This window comes from Antechinus flavipes, chromosome 1 (genome assembly GCF_016432865.1).
Source record: "Antechinus flavipes isolate AdamAnt ecotype Samford, QLD, Australia chromosome 1, AdamAnt_v2, whole genome shotgun sequence".
Taxonomy (NCBI): domain Eukaryota; kingdom Metazoa; phylum Chordata; class Mammalia; order Dasyuromorphia; family Dasyuridae; genus Antechinus; species Antechinus flavipes.
The window spans coordinates 282,572,598-282,588,920 of NC_067398.1; the positions used below are offsets into that span (position 1 = coordinate 282,572,598).

A 16,323-nucleotide genomic window follows, 5' to 3' on the forward strand; every position below is an offset into this window, starting at 1 on the left:
ATTCCATAATATTCATATACCAAAATTTATTCAGCCATTCTCCAATTGATGGGCATCTACTCAGTTTCCAGTTTCTGGCTACTACAAAGAGGGCTGCCACAAACATTCGTGCACATACAGATCCTTTTCCCTTCTATATGATCTCTTTTGGATATAAGCCTAGTAGTAATACTGCTGGATCAAAGGGTATGCACAGTTTGATAACTTTTTGAACATAGTTCCAAATTGCTCTCCAGAAGGTAAAATGGTTTCTTGGGAGTTTGGTTGGTATAGCACTAAATAAATAGATTAGTTTAAGTAGTATTGGCATCTTTATTATATTCATTCAACCTATCTAAGAGCACGTAATATTTTTCCATTTGCATGTGGAAAGTGTTTTGTAGTTTTGCTCATATAATTTCTGACTTTCCCTAGCAGATCGATTCCCAAATATTTTATACTATCAACAGTTACTTTATTTTATTTTATTTTAATTTTTATTTTTTTAAATTTTTATTTAATAATTACTTTATATTGACAGAATCCATGCCAGGGTAATTTTTTTTTTTTTTTACAACATTATCCTTTGCACTCGTTTCTGTTCCAATTTTTTCCCCTTTCTCCCTCCACCCCCTCTCCTAGATGGCAAGCAGTCCTTTATATTATCAACAGTTATTTTAAATGGAATTTCTATGCTGTTGGATTTTGTTAGTGATGTGTAAGAATGCTATTTCTGTGGAAATTCCTTGATCTTATTAGGAATGGTTCTAGTTTATCCCCATTACATATGGTGCTTACTGATGGTTTTAGATAGATGCTACTGACTATTTTAAGGAAAAGTCCATTTATTCCTATACTCTCAAGTGTTTTTAACTGGAATGGATGTTGGATTTTAATCAAATGCTTTTTCTGCATCTATTGATATGATCATATGATTTTTGTTAATTTGATAACTGATTATGCTAATAGTTTTCCTGATATTGAACCAGCCCTGCATTCCTGGTATAAATCCTACTTGGTCATGGTGTCTTATCCTAGGGATGATTTTCTATAATTGTTAATATTTTGTTTAAGAATTTGCAGCAATATACATTAGGGAGTTTGGTCTATAATTTTCTTTCTCTGTTTTCAACCTATCTGGTTTAGGTATCAGTACCATGTCTGTGTCATAAAAGGAATTTGGTAGGAGTATTTCATTCCCTATTTTTTCAGATAGTTTATATAGTATTGGACTTCATTGTTCTTTAAATGTTTGGTAGAATTCACATGTAAATCCATCTGATCCTGGTGATTTTTTCTTAGGGAGTTGATTAATAGTCTTGTTCTATTTCTTTTTCTAAAATAGGACTATTTAAACAATTTACTTGCTCCTCTGTTAATCCTCCATTTCACTTAGGTTATCAAATATATTGGCATAAAGTTGGGCAAAGTAACTCCTAATTATTGTTCTAATTTCATCTTCATTAGTGGAAAGTTCTCCCTTTTCATTTTTAAGACTAACAATTTGACTTTCCTCTTTCCTTTTTGTAATCAAATTTACCAAAAATTTATCTATTTTGTTGGGCTTTTTTCATAAAACCAATTCTTAGTTTTATTTATTAATTTAATAGTTTTTTAACTTTCAGTGTTATTTATTATTTAAAAAGTTTGAGGACCCCTGATTTAATCCTACAACAAATAATGGCTTCCTAGTGATATAATGATTGGTGTTATACTCAGTGTGGAACATATAAGGAGGAACTCTCAGGGCCAGAAAGGAGAAGCCCACTAGAAGCTCTTGGAGTCTCAGTCAGGATTCAGTCAAGGAGATTCATAAACCAGAGAAGCAGCTTAGATTCTCAGAACCAAGACTACAGAAGGCCTCTCAGAAAAACTAGCTGAGTCCCAAGTGAAAGAGAGAAGACTTTGAAGGAGACAATAAAGGATTTGGACTGTAATACCTCTCTGTATTTGGGGTGGTTACACTGAACTGAAATGAAAACTGCTCCCAGAAGCCCCCCAAGAAACCTGTCCCAGAGAACATTACACTTCAGAGAAGAACATTATATTTTGGCGCCTGAACGTCCATCTGTGATCCAGAAATTAGGGTGAGTACAATAAGGAAACTTTGTTAAAGGGCTAAAATAGTAATTCATCTAAAATGGGACAGATGTTTAGAAAACAGCCTTCTTTTCCTCTTCAAGGAAAATGTGTTGAAAGCTTGGTCAGACTGATAAAAAAAAATCACAGTTTAATTGTAAATTGGGAGCAGATCACTTATCTTTTAAAAACTGTACAGTACACATCTTCTTGGTTCTCTAAGGAAAAAGAATTGGATCCACATGAGTGGAAATTAGTAGGAGAGCAACTATGTCAATTCTACAATGAAAATGGACCTGACTCAATTTCCAAAGACATACTTAATACATATAATTTAGTACAACTGGCTTTAAGAAATTATAAAGTGTTAAAATAAGGAAAAAGAAGAAAGAACAGGAGGGGGAGGATCTAAATAAGAATCAGATAATAATGGAGTTAAGTACAATTCTAAGTATGGTACTTCACAGCAGGAGAAATTAGGTCATTCCACATCCCCTGACCTACTTCCCTCAATTAACCCTTCATGGGTGGAGAGAGAAGGAAGAGGGGAAGAGGCAGTAACACATTCAGGACCTCCTATGAAGCAGCCTATGACAAGAATACAAAAAGCACTGGTTAAAGCAAAAAATGAAGAACAGATTATATTTGAGTTAATAAATGAATATCCTATGATTGAAGAGCTTGACTCTTCAGGTCAAAAAAGGAGAAGATACACTCCTTTTGATTTGGTTAAAAAAAAAAAAAGTCAAGGATTTGAAAAATGGTTGTACTCTTTAGGGGCTACATCGTCTTATGTTAAGATGTTACTAGATAATTTGGCTTATGAAATCTTAACCTCTTCTGATTGGAAATACATAGCAAGGACATGTTTAGAACCTGGACAAAACTTGTTAGGGTTTTCGGAATATCATGAATTATGTAGGATTCAAGCCCAATGCAATAAGTTAACAAGAGTTAATATACAAATCACCTTTGACCAGCTAGCAGGTGAAGGTCAATATTCAGAGAATTCAGCACAGATTAATTACCCCATAGGAGCATACGAACAAATTGCTACAGCTGCAACAAAAGCTTGGGGTTCCCTTCTAGGGAAAGATCGGGGGGAAGCCTTCACAAAAATAGAGCAAGGTCCCAATGAATCCTTTGCGGATTTTGTGGGACATTCGCAAACAGCTGTCACAAGAACCACTGGAGAAAATGCAGCTACAGAAATTATGAAAAGATAACTGGCTAAGGAAAATGCCAGTGAGGTTTGCAGAAGAATTGTATGGGGACTACATAAAGATGCTCCTTTAGAGGAGCTCAAAAGATGCTCATTGGTACCCATCTGATTCCTTCTCTCTCTGTAGAAATACAAATCACCCTTTGTGGGCACAAATGCTTATTATACCCAGACTATGATGAACATGGGAAGACAGGGTCTCTCTTGGTAAGGGACTTCTAGAGAGAGTTATCGATGTTTTCAGTGTGGAAAAATAGGATATCTGAGAGCCCAATGTAGATATGGAGATAGAGGGAGAAGACAGGGTGAGAGAAGACCTAAAACTCTATGTCCAAAATGCCACAAAGGCTTCCACTGGGCCTCAGAATATAGATTGACCCAGGGAAATGAGTGGCGGGGCCCAGCTCCAAGACCTCAATCAAAAGACAGGTGGGACATGATGGCAACTGAGGTTACAGTTACACATTTAGAAGCTCAATACTCTGATGTGATCAGTCAGCCAAAAAGCAATCACATGGCAGAAAGGGATTACATGATCAACCAGCAGAAAAGCAATCAGATAGCAGAAAGGGATTGCAATTGGGGAGAATACAGGATTTTTTAACCCACCAAAAGGGCAGTGTCCAGTGCAAGCAGCTTCAATATATTTGTCAACTGATAAGGAGAAATCCCAAAACTGGTAAATAGAAGGGACTAGCTAGGTTAACTGCTTGGGAGAAAGAGTTTGTTTGTATTTCTACAGACAGAGAAGGAATCAGATGGGTACCAATGAGCCATATTCGCTTTGTCTATCAGAGAGACAGAAAAAGAGAAAAACCTCAAAACAAAGGAGAAGACCTAAGAACAAAATCTGCAGGAATCATTGCATTCCCTAACTCAAGGTGAGACAATTGCAGGACTTCAAAATTTGTAGGAATTATTGGATTCCTGGCACATAAAGTTATGGACAATAGATTCCTTTCTGGACTATTTCTAGGATTTATGGATATGTATAAATTCTCATGTTGATTCATGTTATTTGTCACATCACTACTAGCCTGTGTTACTATGTGCTTATGTAATTTATGTAATTATGTGTAATACCTCCCATACTGATGGATTTATGTATACGTGTTTTAAGAGTGAGCCCCTTCAGAAACCCACTAATCTGATTTGATTTCCCATTTTCTTTGGTGTTTTCATCTCTCTTCCTGAGACATCAGGGAGGATATGATCACCTCTTTTTGTAGTGTTTTCACCCCTTTTTTGAGCAGTCAGGGAAAGTGTGATCACCTTCTTTTGATAGGTTCTCACCTCCTTGAGAAGTCAGGGAGGTCATGACCACCTAAGAGGAGGATCACCTCCTAAAAACAAAAGAAAGCAGGAGATGTTAGGATTCTTACAATGTGCTAAGTAAGTGGAATTGAGAAGACAGTGGTTAAATCTAGTTTAGCATTGATTTAATGCTACAATAATGGTTTCCTAGTGATATAATGATTGGTGTATACTCAATGTGGAACATATAAGGAGGAGCTTTCAGGGCCAGAAAGGAGAAGCCCACTAGAAGCTCTTGGAGCCTCAGTCAGAATTCAGTCGAGGAGATTCATAAGCCAGAGAAGGCAGCTTAAACTCTCAGAACCAAGGCTACAGAAGGCTTCTAAGAAACACTATCTAAGCCCTAAGTGAAGGAGATAAGACTTTGAAGGAGACAAAAAAGAATTTGGACTTTAATACCTTGCTGCATTTGGGATGATTACACTGAACGGAAATGGAGGCTGCTCCCAGAAGCTCCCCAAGAAACCTGCTCCCAGAGAACATTACACTTTAGAGAAGAACATTACAATCTCCCACTATTATAGTTTTGTTGTATATTTCTTCTTTAAGCTCTCTTAACTTCTCCTTTAGGAATTTAGATGTTATACTACTTGGTGCATATATGTTTAGTATTGATATTGTTTCATTATCTATGGTACCCTTTAGCAAGATATAGTTTCCTTCCTTATCTCCTTTAATTAGATCAATTTTTGCCTTTGCTTGATCTGAGATCAGGATGGCTACCCCTGCTTTTTTTACTTCACCTGAAGTAAAGTAGATTCTGCTTCAGCCTTTTACCTTTATTCTGTATGTTTCCCCCTGCTTTGAATGTATTTCCTGTAAACAACATATAAGATTCTGGCTTTTAATCCAGTCTGCTGTCCACCTCCACTTTATGGGAGAGTTCATCCCTTTTACATGTATGGTTAAAACTACTAATTCTCTATTTTCTGCCCTCTTATTTTCCCCAGATTATACTCTTCTCTTTCCTTTTCCCCTTATTCTCCTCCCCAGTATTTAACTTATGGGCACCATTTGCCTTCAGCAGCCTTCCCCCTTTAGAGTTCCTCCCCCTTTAGAATACCTCCCCTTTCTTATCTTTCCCCTACTATTTCTGTATTCCCTTCTATTTAGCCTATCCCTTTTTTTGCTTTCCCCTCACACTTTTCAATAAGTTGAGAGAAGTTTCTTTGTAAACCAGATATGTCTAATATTTTCTCTTTGAGCCAGATCTGATGAGAGTAAGATTCACACAATGTTCATCCCCCTCCTTTCTTTCCCTCAAATACAATAGGTTTCCTTTGCCTCTTCGTGAGATGTACTTTCCCTCTTCGTGAGATGTACTTTCCCTTATTTTATCTCCACTTCTCCCCTTTTCTGGTACAATCCCCTTTCCATCTCTACTTCCTTTTTTATATTATAACAGTAAAATCAAATTACACATGCATTTATGTATGCCCATAACAGAAATACAGTTCTCAAGATTTCTTTTTACCTTTTTATGCTTCTCTTGAGTCCTATATTTGGAGGTTAGCTTTTTTGTTTAGCTCTGGTTTTTTCATCAGAAATAAATGGAATTCATCTGTTTCATTGAATGCCTATCTTCTTCCCTGGAAGAAAATGCTCAGTTTAGCAGGGTAGTTTATTCTTGTTGCATTCCAAATTTCTTTGCCTTTCAGAATATCAGATTCCAGGCCCTTCAATCCTTTAATGTGGAAGCTTTAGCTCCTGAAAAAATTTTAGCCTTATTGTGGCTCCTCGGTATTTGAATTGTTTTTTTCTATCTTCTTGTAATAGTTTTTCCTTGGACCAATAGTTCTGAAATTTAGCCACAATATTCCTTGGAGTTTTAATTTTGGGGTCTCTTTCAGGAGGTGTTTGATGAATTCTTTCAATGGCTATTTTACCTAATGATTCTATGACATATGTACAGTTCTCTTTGATGATTTCCTGAAAAATAGTGCCTAGACTCTTTTTTTCAATCATGGTTTTCAGGAAGTCTAATAATTCTTAGATTATCTCTCCTAGATCTATTTTCCAGATCTGCTGTTTTCCCAAGTAAGTGTTTAACATTTTTTCTATTTTTTCATTTTTTTTGGCTTTGCTTGACTGATCCTTGATGTCTCATCGAGTGATTCATTTCCATTTGTTCAGTTCTGATTTTTAATGAATTATTTTCTTCATTTACTTTTTTTTTTTACTTCTTTTTATAGTTATCCAATTGAGTTTTTTTTAAAATGAGTTTTTTTGTTGGAATTTTTTTCCATTTCACAATTTTTTTTAAGGAGTTATTTTCTTTTTCCAATTCACAAATTCAGTTTTCCTGGGAGTTCTTTACCTTTTCCAACTCACAAATTCTTTTTTCCTGGGAGTTCTTTACCTTTTCCATTTCATATATTCTGTTTTTCAAGGATTTGTTTTCTTTTTCCAATCTATCTTTTAATGAATTATATGCCTTTTCCAAACCCTCTTTCCTTTCCTTTCCCCATTCTTCTTCTAGCTCTCTTTTAAGATGCTTTTTAATTTCTTCTAGGTGAACCTTGTGTGGTAGGGATCAGGTTATATTACCCTTTGAAACTTCCTCTGGAAACAATTTGCTTTTCGTCTCCTCAGGGTTTGAAATCTGTTCTTCTCTTTCACTGTAGAACCTATCTATAGTTAGAGCTTGCTTTGCCTTTTTACTCATTTTTAAGAAAATATAGGATCTCCTTTAGGGCAAGGAAATCCCAAGCTTCCTCTACGGACATCAGGAAGTGGCAGCGGCTATGCTGGGATCAATATTGAGTCACTCCTGGTGCTCGGTGAGCATGGGCAGGTCCCATGAGACTCCGGTGCTTTGGGATACACTCTTTACTTTTTGTGTTTGTGTTGGATGTTTTATAACTTCTCTGCTGCTCTACTGGCTTGCATTCCAGGGCAGAGTATCCAACACTATGGTAGAGTACTCCCCATAGATTCTCCACTCTATGGAGACCACATCATGCCCTGGGTCTGCTCAGTCTACACTGGCCTCAGTGCTCTGCTTCCCTGGCTGCACCTGGCCACCTCTTCTCCCACCCTTCCAAAACAGACCTTTTCTAGCATTCTTTGAAATTGTCTTCTGCTGGTAATTTGCTGCATTCCCAATATTCATGCACTCTGCCAGTCCAGCACCATTTCAGAGGCTGAATTTTGTAATTAGTGTGAAGATAGAAGGAGAGCTCAGAAAGAAACATTTGTCCTCTCCCTCATCTTGGCTCCACCCCCAATTCTAAAATTCTTAAGAAAAATCTTAAATAAAAGTCTGGAGCACAATCTATTGGGCTTCAGCTGAAGTACCCAAAAAAAAAAAAAAAAAAAAAAAAAAAAAGCAAGGATAGTGATCCTGATGTCAGATCAAGCAAAAGCAAAAATAGATGTAATTAAAAGAAATGAGGAAGGAAACTATATTTTGTTAAAGAGTACCATAGATAATGAACTAATATTAATACTAAAAACATGTACGCCCTAAGTGGGATAACATCTAAATTCCTAGAGGAGAAATTAAGAGAGCTGCAAGAAGAAATAGAAAACTATAATAAAAGGGGATTTCAACCTTGCTCTATCAGAACTAGATATATCAAATCACAAAATAAATAAAAATTAAAGAGGTAAATAAAATTTTGGAAAAGTTAGATATGAGAGAACTTTGGAGAAAATTGAATAGGGACAGAAAAGAATATACTTTTTTTTTTCTTGGCAGTACATGAAACCTACACAAAAAATGATCGTGTTTTAGGGCACTAAAAACTTCAAAATAAAATGCAGAAAAGCAGAAATAGTAAATGCATCTTTTTCAGGTTATGATAAAAATGCATGTAAAAAGAAAAGGGTCAGGGAAAAATAGAATAAAAATTAATTGGAAATCAAACAATCTAATTCTAAAGAATTAGTGGGTGAAACAACAAATCATAGACACAGCTGATAATTTCATCCAACAGAATGACAATGAGGCAATATACCAAAATTTATGGGATGCAGCCAAAGCAGTTTTTAAGGAAAATGTTATATCCCTAGAGGCTTACTTGAATAAAATAGAGAAAGAGAAGATCAATGAATTGGGCAGGCAATTAAAAAAGTTAGGAAAAGTACAAATTAACCCCCCCCCCCAATTAAACATTTGAATTTCTGAAAATAAAAGGGAAAATTAATAAAATTGAAAGTAAGAAAACTATTGAACTAATAAACAAAACTAAAAGTGGGTTTTATGAAAAAAACCTTTAGTTAATTTGATTAGAAAAAGGAAAGAAGAAAATCAAATTGCCAGTATCAAGAATGAAAAGGGTGAACTTTCTACCAATGAAGACGAAATTAGAGCTATAGTTAGGAGCTATTTTGCCCACTTGTATGCCAATAAATCTGATAATCTAAGTGAAATGGATGAATACTTACAAAAATATAAATTGCCAAGATTAACAGAGAAGGAAATAAATTACTTAAATAATCCCATTTTAGGAAAAGAAAAAAGAAATTGAACTCCCTAAGAAAAAAATCTTCTGGGCCATATGGATTTACAAGTGAATTCTACCAAACATTTAAAGATCCAACAGTATGCAAACTATTTGGAAAAATAGGAAAGAAGGAGTCCTACCAAATTACTTTTGTGACGCAGATATGGTGGTAATACCTAAACCAGGTAGGGTTAAAACAGAGAAAGAAAATTATAGAGCAATTTCCCTAATTAATATTTATGCAAAAATCTTAACTAAACTATTAGCAAAGAGATTGCAGCAAGTTGTCACCAGGATAATATCAGGAATGCAGGGCTGGTTCAATGTTAGGAAACCTATTAGCATAATTGACTATATTATTAGCCAAACTAATAGAAGTCATATGATTATCTCAATAGATGTAGAAAAAAAAATTTGACAAATTCCAACACCCATTCCTATTAAAAATACTAGAAAACATAGGAATAAATGGAGTTTTCCTTAAAATGATCAGTAGCATCTGTTTAAAACCATCAGCAAGCATCATATATAATGAGAATAAACTAGAACCATTCCAAATAAGATCAGGGGTGAAACAAGGTTGCCCACTATCACTATTACTATTGAATATTGTATTAGAAATGTTAGCTTTAGCAATAAGAGAAAAAAAATAAAGGAATTTTATAGGCAATGAGGAAACAAAATTATTTCTCTTTGCAGATGATATTATGATAAACTTAGAGAATCCTAGAAAAAATCCATTTAAAATAACTGTAGATAATACAAAATATTTGGGAGTCTATCTGCCAAAACAAAGTCAGAAATTATATGAACAAAATTATAAAACATTTTTACACACAAATAAAGTCAGATCTAAACAACTGGAAGTATAGTGCTGATAAGTAGGCCAAGCTAATATAATAAAAATGACAATTCTACCTAAATTAATCTATTTATTCAGTGCCATACCAATCAAACTGCCAAGAAATTACAAAGCTAGAAAAAATAACAAAGTTCATGTGGAAGAATAAAAGATCAAGAATTTCAAGAGAATTAATGAAAAAAATTCAAATGAAGGTGGCCTAGCTGTACCAGATCTAAAACTATATTATAAAGGAGAGGCCATCAAGACCATTTGGTACTGTCTAAGAAATAGAATAGTCCATCAATGGAATAGATTAGGTTCACAGGACAAAATAGTCAATGAACAATAGTAATCCAGTGTTTGACAAACCCAGAGACCCAGCTTTGGGGAATAAGAACTCACTCTTTGACAAAAATTCCTGGAAAAATTAGAAATTAGTATGGCAGTACTAGGTATTAACCTCACATCTAAAACTCCATATCAAGATAAGGTCAAAATAGATTCGTAATTTAAACATAAAGAATGATAGTATAAGCAAATTAGAAGAACAAAAAATAGTTTACCTCTCAGATCAGTGGAAAAGGAAGGAATTTGTGACCAAAAAAGAATTAGAATACATTATGAAATGCAAAATGGATAATTTGTATTATATTAAGTTAAAAAGCTTTTGTACAAACAACACTAATGCAGAAAATATTAGAAGGGAAGCAGAAAATTAAGGGGAAAATATTTTACATTCAAAGGTTCTGATAAAGGCCTCATTTCTAAAATATGTAGAGAATTGGCTCAAATTTATAAGAATACAAGCCATTCTCCAATTGATAAATGGTCAAAAAATATGAACAATTTTCAGATGAAGAAATTAAAACCATTTCTAGCCATATGAAAATATGTTCTAAATCACTATTTATCAGAGAAATTAAAATTAAGACAACTCTGAGGTACTACTACACACCTCTCTGATTGGTTAAGAGGACAGGAAAAGATATTGATGAATGTTTGAGAAGATGTGGGAAAACTGGAACACTAATACATTGTTGGTGGAGTTGTGAACTGATCCAACTATTCCAGGGAACAATATGATAATCCACAGGGCTATCAAACTGTGCATACCCTGTGATCCACATAGTGTTTCTACTGGGCTTGTATCTTAAAGAGATCAAAAAAAGGGAAAAAACACACATATGCAAAAATATTTGTAGCAGTCCTTTTTGTAGAGGCAAAAAACTAGAAACTGAGTGACTTTCCATCAGTTAGAGAATGGCTGAATAAATTATGATATATGAATATTATGGAATATTATTGTTCTATCAGAAATGATTAGCAGGATGATTTCAGAAAGGCTTGGAAAGACTTAAATGAACTGATGCTAAATGAAGCGAGTATGACAAAGAGAAGATTGTACATGGCAACAACAAGATTATGTGATGATCAGTTCTGATGGACATGGCTCTTTTCAATAGTGAGGTGGTTTAGGCCACTTCCAATGGATTGTCATTGAAGAGAGCCATTTGAATCCAGAGAGAAGACTGTGGGGACTGAGTGTGGATCACAATATTGTATTTTCATCTTTTTTGTTGTCATTTGCTTGCTTTTTGTTTTCTTTCTCAATTTTTTTTTCCTTTTTGACCTGATTTTTCTTATGCAGCATGATCATTGTGGAAATATGTATATAAGAATTGCTATCTAAGGGAGGCAGTGGGGAGAAGGGATCGAGAAAAAAATTTGAAACACAAGGTTTTGCACAGGTGAATGTTGAAAATTATCTGTGCATGTATTTTGTTTTTTTGTTTTTTAAGCTTTTTATTTTCAAAATATGTACATGGATAATTTTCGACATTTACCCCTACAAAATCCTGTGTTCTGATTTTTTCCCCTTCCTTTTCTTATCCCCTCCCACAGTCAGCTAGTGATCTAATATATGTTGAACATGTGCAATTCCTTTATATGTGTATATATGTTTGTAAAATTATTTTTGTTGAGTGTTTACTATATAATACCTCATAATGAGGTTATTTTCTCTTGTCTATTCATCCTTTTTTCCTCTACTAGAAGATCATGATCATCTAAGGCCATTTCGATCTCCCACAGTATCTAGCTTGGTAGTACATTATGGTTGCTTAGTCTATATTTGCTCTGACTATATTGATCTATTGATATAACACATTTGAAAAAATTAATTCAGGGTGAAAGAAACCATTATACTTAAAAGCATAATGCAATGGGAAGAGTATTTAATCTGGAAGTAAAGGACCTTTATTTCACTTCTGGTTCTGCTAATTACTGTCTGTATGACTTGTGCTGGGTTTCAGTTTCTTTCTCTACCTTTAAAATAATAAGATTGGATTAGAGGCCTCTATGCTCCCTTCCAGCTCTGAGTATAAGATCTATGATTTTATCCATGTTATTTTTGGTTAACTAGTCAATAAATGTTTATTAAGAACCAAATATGTGCCAGACCCTGTCCTAAGTGAACAGTCCCCACAAAGAAAGTATTTTAAGAAAACAGTCCCTACTCTGAAGGAGTTCCCATTCTAACAGGGGAAACAACTTTCAAATGACTATGTATAAGCAAGCTATAGACAGGATAAATTGGAAATATTTTTTAAAACTTAGATCTTATGATTCAAATAAACTGGTTCTGTCAACATTAACATGTCAAATTCAAAAGGTTTATTCTGTTCTTAGCTAATACTTATTTTCAAATTCTTAGGAAATGTAACTTTTTTATCATATTAGTTCTTGAATTTTCTAGTGCTATAACATTTAAATATCTTTTATATCTCACTATAAAAACAGTAAATGTAGAAGATATCTTTTCTTTATTGGAGATAACAAGTTTATAAACTAGTAACAGACTAGTACTTCCATTCTGCCTATCAATACTTCCTTCCTAATGATATGAAGAAAAAAATCAGAAATTACACAAATATTCTTACCTTGAGAGCATATTTATTAAAGCTTTAATAAGGGACTCTTCAACAAGTCTGATTTTCTTTCTTGGATGTAGCATGTGTTATGTGATAATATTATTGTTTTTCTTTTAGTATTCCATCTGCAGTGAGCCTTTAATAGAATTATCCAACCCTGGGGCCAGTGGATCGTTGTTTTTTGTAACTAGTGGTGATGAATTTATAATCAAAACAGTACAACATAAAGAAGCCGAATTCCTTCAGAAGTTGCTGCCAGGTTACTATATGGTAAGTACAGAAATTTGGAAAGAAGATGCCCCCTCTTAAACATATGACTTTTCTGAATCATTTTTCTTTCTGCTGGTTTTCATAATCACTTATTTTACTTTGGCTACAAAAAAATCTGATAATTTGATACTCACTGTCAAGAAAGGAAGGAAGGGAAGGAAGGAAAGATGGAATAAGAAAGGAGAGAGAGAAAGAGATAGTGCAAACCAAGATCTAATAGGAGAGTTTCACTTTATAGTTCGGTAAAGAGCTGAGAATAAATATATTAACATTTTAAAAGCCGCAATCAGGGTATAGCACAAAATAAGTGGGAGGGTGGGAGGAGAGGGAAGCAATGTGGAACGAAGGGTGAAGAAGATAAGGGAAGGATCCAAAGGGATTGGGGGAAATTAAGTAATAGCAAGGCAAGTTAAGGAGCAATTCCCTGAATCCTGGTTTCCTCATTTAGAAAACAGAAATAACAGTGTCTATAGTTTTCACTTTATAAAGTGATTATGAAGGTTAAATGGGATAATGCATGTATTTTACTTCGCAAACTTTAAAGCACTATATAAAAGATTGCTATATATCCTTGCTTAATTATAGCCTGCTTGGGGGAGGTATGAAGGCTAAAAGGGGAAATTATAATTATTGTTATTCTTTAAAGCACTTTACAAAGCTTTGCAATGAGGTGGAACCATGGATATGATATAGTGTGCTGGACCTGGAATCAGGAAGACCAGAGTTCAAATTCAATCTCAGATTGGAGCCTCGCTGAAAGTGTGATACTGGACTAGTCACTTAATTTATATTTACCTCAGGTTCCTTATGTCTAAAATGAGAATAATAATAACATTTATCTCCCAGAGTTGTTGTAAAGATAAAATGAGGTATTTTCAAAGATATTTGCAAAACTTAAAGTGCTAAATAAATGCCAATTTTATTGAATAAAGGTCATTCATCATTTTTATAATAATAATTTTTGTAATAACATATAATTCTTCAGATTTGCAAAGTATGTTATATGAATTATCTCACCTAAGCTTCCCAAAAACTCATCAATTAGATGAGGTATTATTGTGCTCCATTTTACGGATGAGGAAATTGTACCTTAAAAGGTTTTATGATTTGCCTAGGTCCAATTATTGCTACTAGTACCTTTATTATAATATCTTTCTATAGAAGCATTGCCTTGCATTATAGTCACTAATAAGGTTACAAATAAATGTGACTATGAACTTTTGTACATCATCTCTATCAATATCATAAGAAAAAACTGATGGAATAAATATTCTAATGATAATTATATATAAACTTTATTGAAGCAGTCTGTTTAAAATCTAGCTTTTCTTCTTTATTGAACTCATTTAGAGGGATTTATCCTATGCTGATGGTTTATTTAAATAAATATGGCTTATTATAAGCTAATTCATTTTGTGATTGTATTTTTAAAAGAAAGAACAAAGTTTCTAAACAAATGAAATGTAAATGTCATATTTATTAATCCATAAATTCTTTTTCTTTTCTAATCATAATTTCTTGCCTCAAATTATTAATTGCATAATTTTTAATAGAACATTCCCTTATTTACAAATCTAGCTTTTATTTAACTTACAACCAATTTTATGAAATCATTAGAGCTAGAAAAGACCTCAGGGGTCTCTATTTTACAATTTGCAAAGTGCTTTACAGATTTTAACCTCATTTTAACCTCATGACAATCCTGAGAGCTAAATGCTATTATTATTATTACTTTTACTACTCTTATTTTACATATGAGGAAACTAAAATAGACAAGTTAAATGACTTGCCTACTCTCACCCAGTTACTGAATGTCTGAAACCAGATTTGAACTCTGATTTTCTTTACTATAAGTGCAACATTCCTGCACCATCTAACTGATTTAGAGTTGAGAATTAGACTTATTTTTCAAACACAGTCAGTGAGAGAATTTTTTTCCTTGATTATGCATATTTGTTACAAGGAACTTGTTTTTCTTTTTATAATTGGATGGAGAAGGGGGGAGAAAATAAAATATTTGTTCATTTAAAAAAAAAAAACTTTATCAGAAAGAATCCCTTTGATTTAGTGACACAATTTTTTAAAAGGTTATTTTTATTTTTCTTTCCATTTTTTTTTTTGTTCTAGAATTTAAATCAGAATCCTAGGACTCTTCTACCAAAGTTTTATGGACTCTACTGTGTCCAGTCAGGGGGCATTAACATCAGGATTGTGGTGATGAACAACATTTTGCCTCGCTCAATGAAAATGCACTTTACATATGACTTGAAAGGTTCCACCTACAAGCGACGAGCATCCAGGAAAGAGAGAGAAAAATTAAACCCTACATTCAAGGACTTGGATTTCTTGCAAGACATGCATGAAGGATTATATTTTGATACAGAAACATATAATGCATTGATGAAGACACTTCAGCGAGACTGTCGGGTAAGAAGAGGCCATTTTTTTGATTTGTGCTGGAAAGTCAGGTGCCCTGAGGAAAACTTGAATTACTAACTCTCTCATGAGGATGAGAGGGCATCCTTGTGCCAGTGAATTAGTAGTAATGAGATCTTTGCCCTAAGTGAAATAAACTTATTTCTGTCTGAATAAGTTAATAAAGAATAAGGTATTCATCAAGGAAAGACTTATTATGTGCTAAAAAGTCTTTGCTAAGAGTTGGGGATATGAAAAAAGAAAGAAAAGAAAGATAGCTTGTACTTTCATGGAGTTTACATTCCAATAAGGGGACACTACACACATATGGTAATGGTAGCCCAGAAGGAGAGTATTTTGGTCCAAAAATCTTACAAGCATGGCAAAAAAAATGGTCATAGGAAGGTAGATTGACACAGCCCTTTAAGGAGCAATCAAAATTCATTTAGTCATGGTTCCAGAATGTGTTAATTTATTGTTACTGGAGAAATACTATCTCAATATTCTTGTCTCCCTACAGAAAGAAACAATGGAAGAAATTTTGTTTTCCTTCTACCTTTGCTGTAGGGAAATTAGTTAAACTAACAGAAAATAGATATTTGGGACTAACATAGATGAGCTATATGCAATTCTTGGAGGAAGAGGGATTCCTAATAGGCAGAGAGTTTTGGAAGCAGATTGCATGATAATGTAAATAAGTGGATACCAAGAGGTCCATGTGTGGACACAAACCAATTATAGAAAGCATTTATTGAAATTTCTTTCTGTTATATGGATGAGAATCTCTCAGGAGCTGAGACTCAAGAGTTTCAAGCACAAAAG

General features: G+C 33.9%; 1 protein-coding gene across 3 annotated transcripts in view; it reads left to right on the top strand.

Moving 5' to 3' along the window:
• Positions 1-16,323, top strand: part of PIP5K1B (phosphatidylinositol-4-phosphate 5-kinase type 1 beta) — a 386,138-nt gene that overhangs the window by 245,257 nt on the left and 124,558 nt on the right. For all 3 annotated transcript variants that reach the window (XM_051961831.1, XM_051961839.1, XM_051961847.1), the window contains 2 exons: positions 12,934-13,086; positions 15,214-15,513. In XM_051961831.1, the coding sequence (XP_051817791.1) occupies positions 12,934-13,086; positions 15,214-15,513 (453 nt within the window). The remainder of the gene's footprint in view (positions 1-12,933; positions 13,087-15,213; positions 15,514-16,323) is intronic.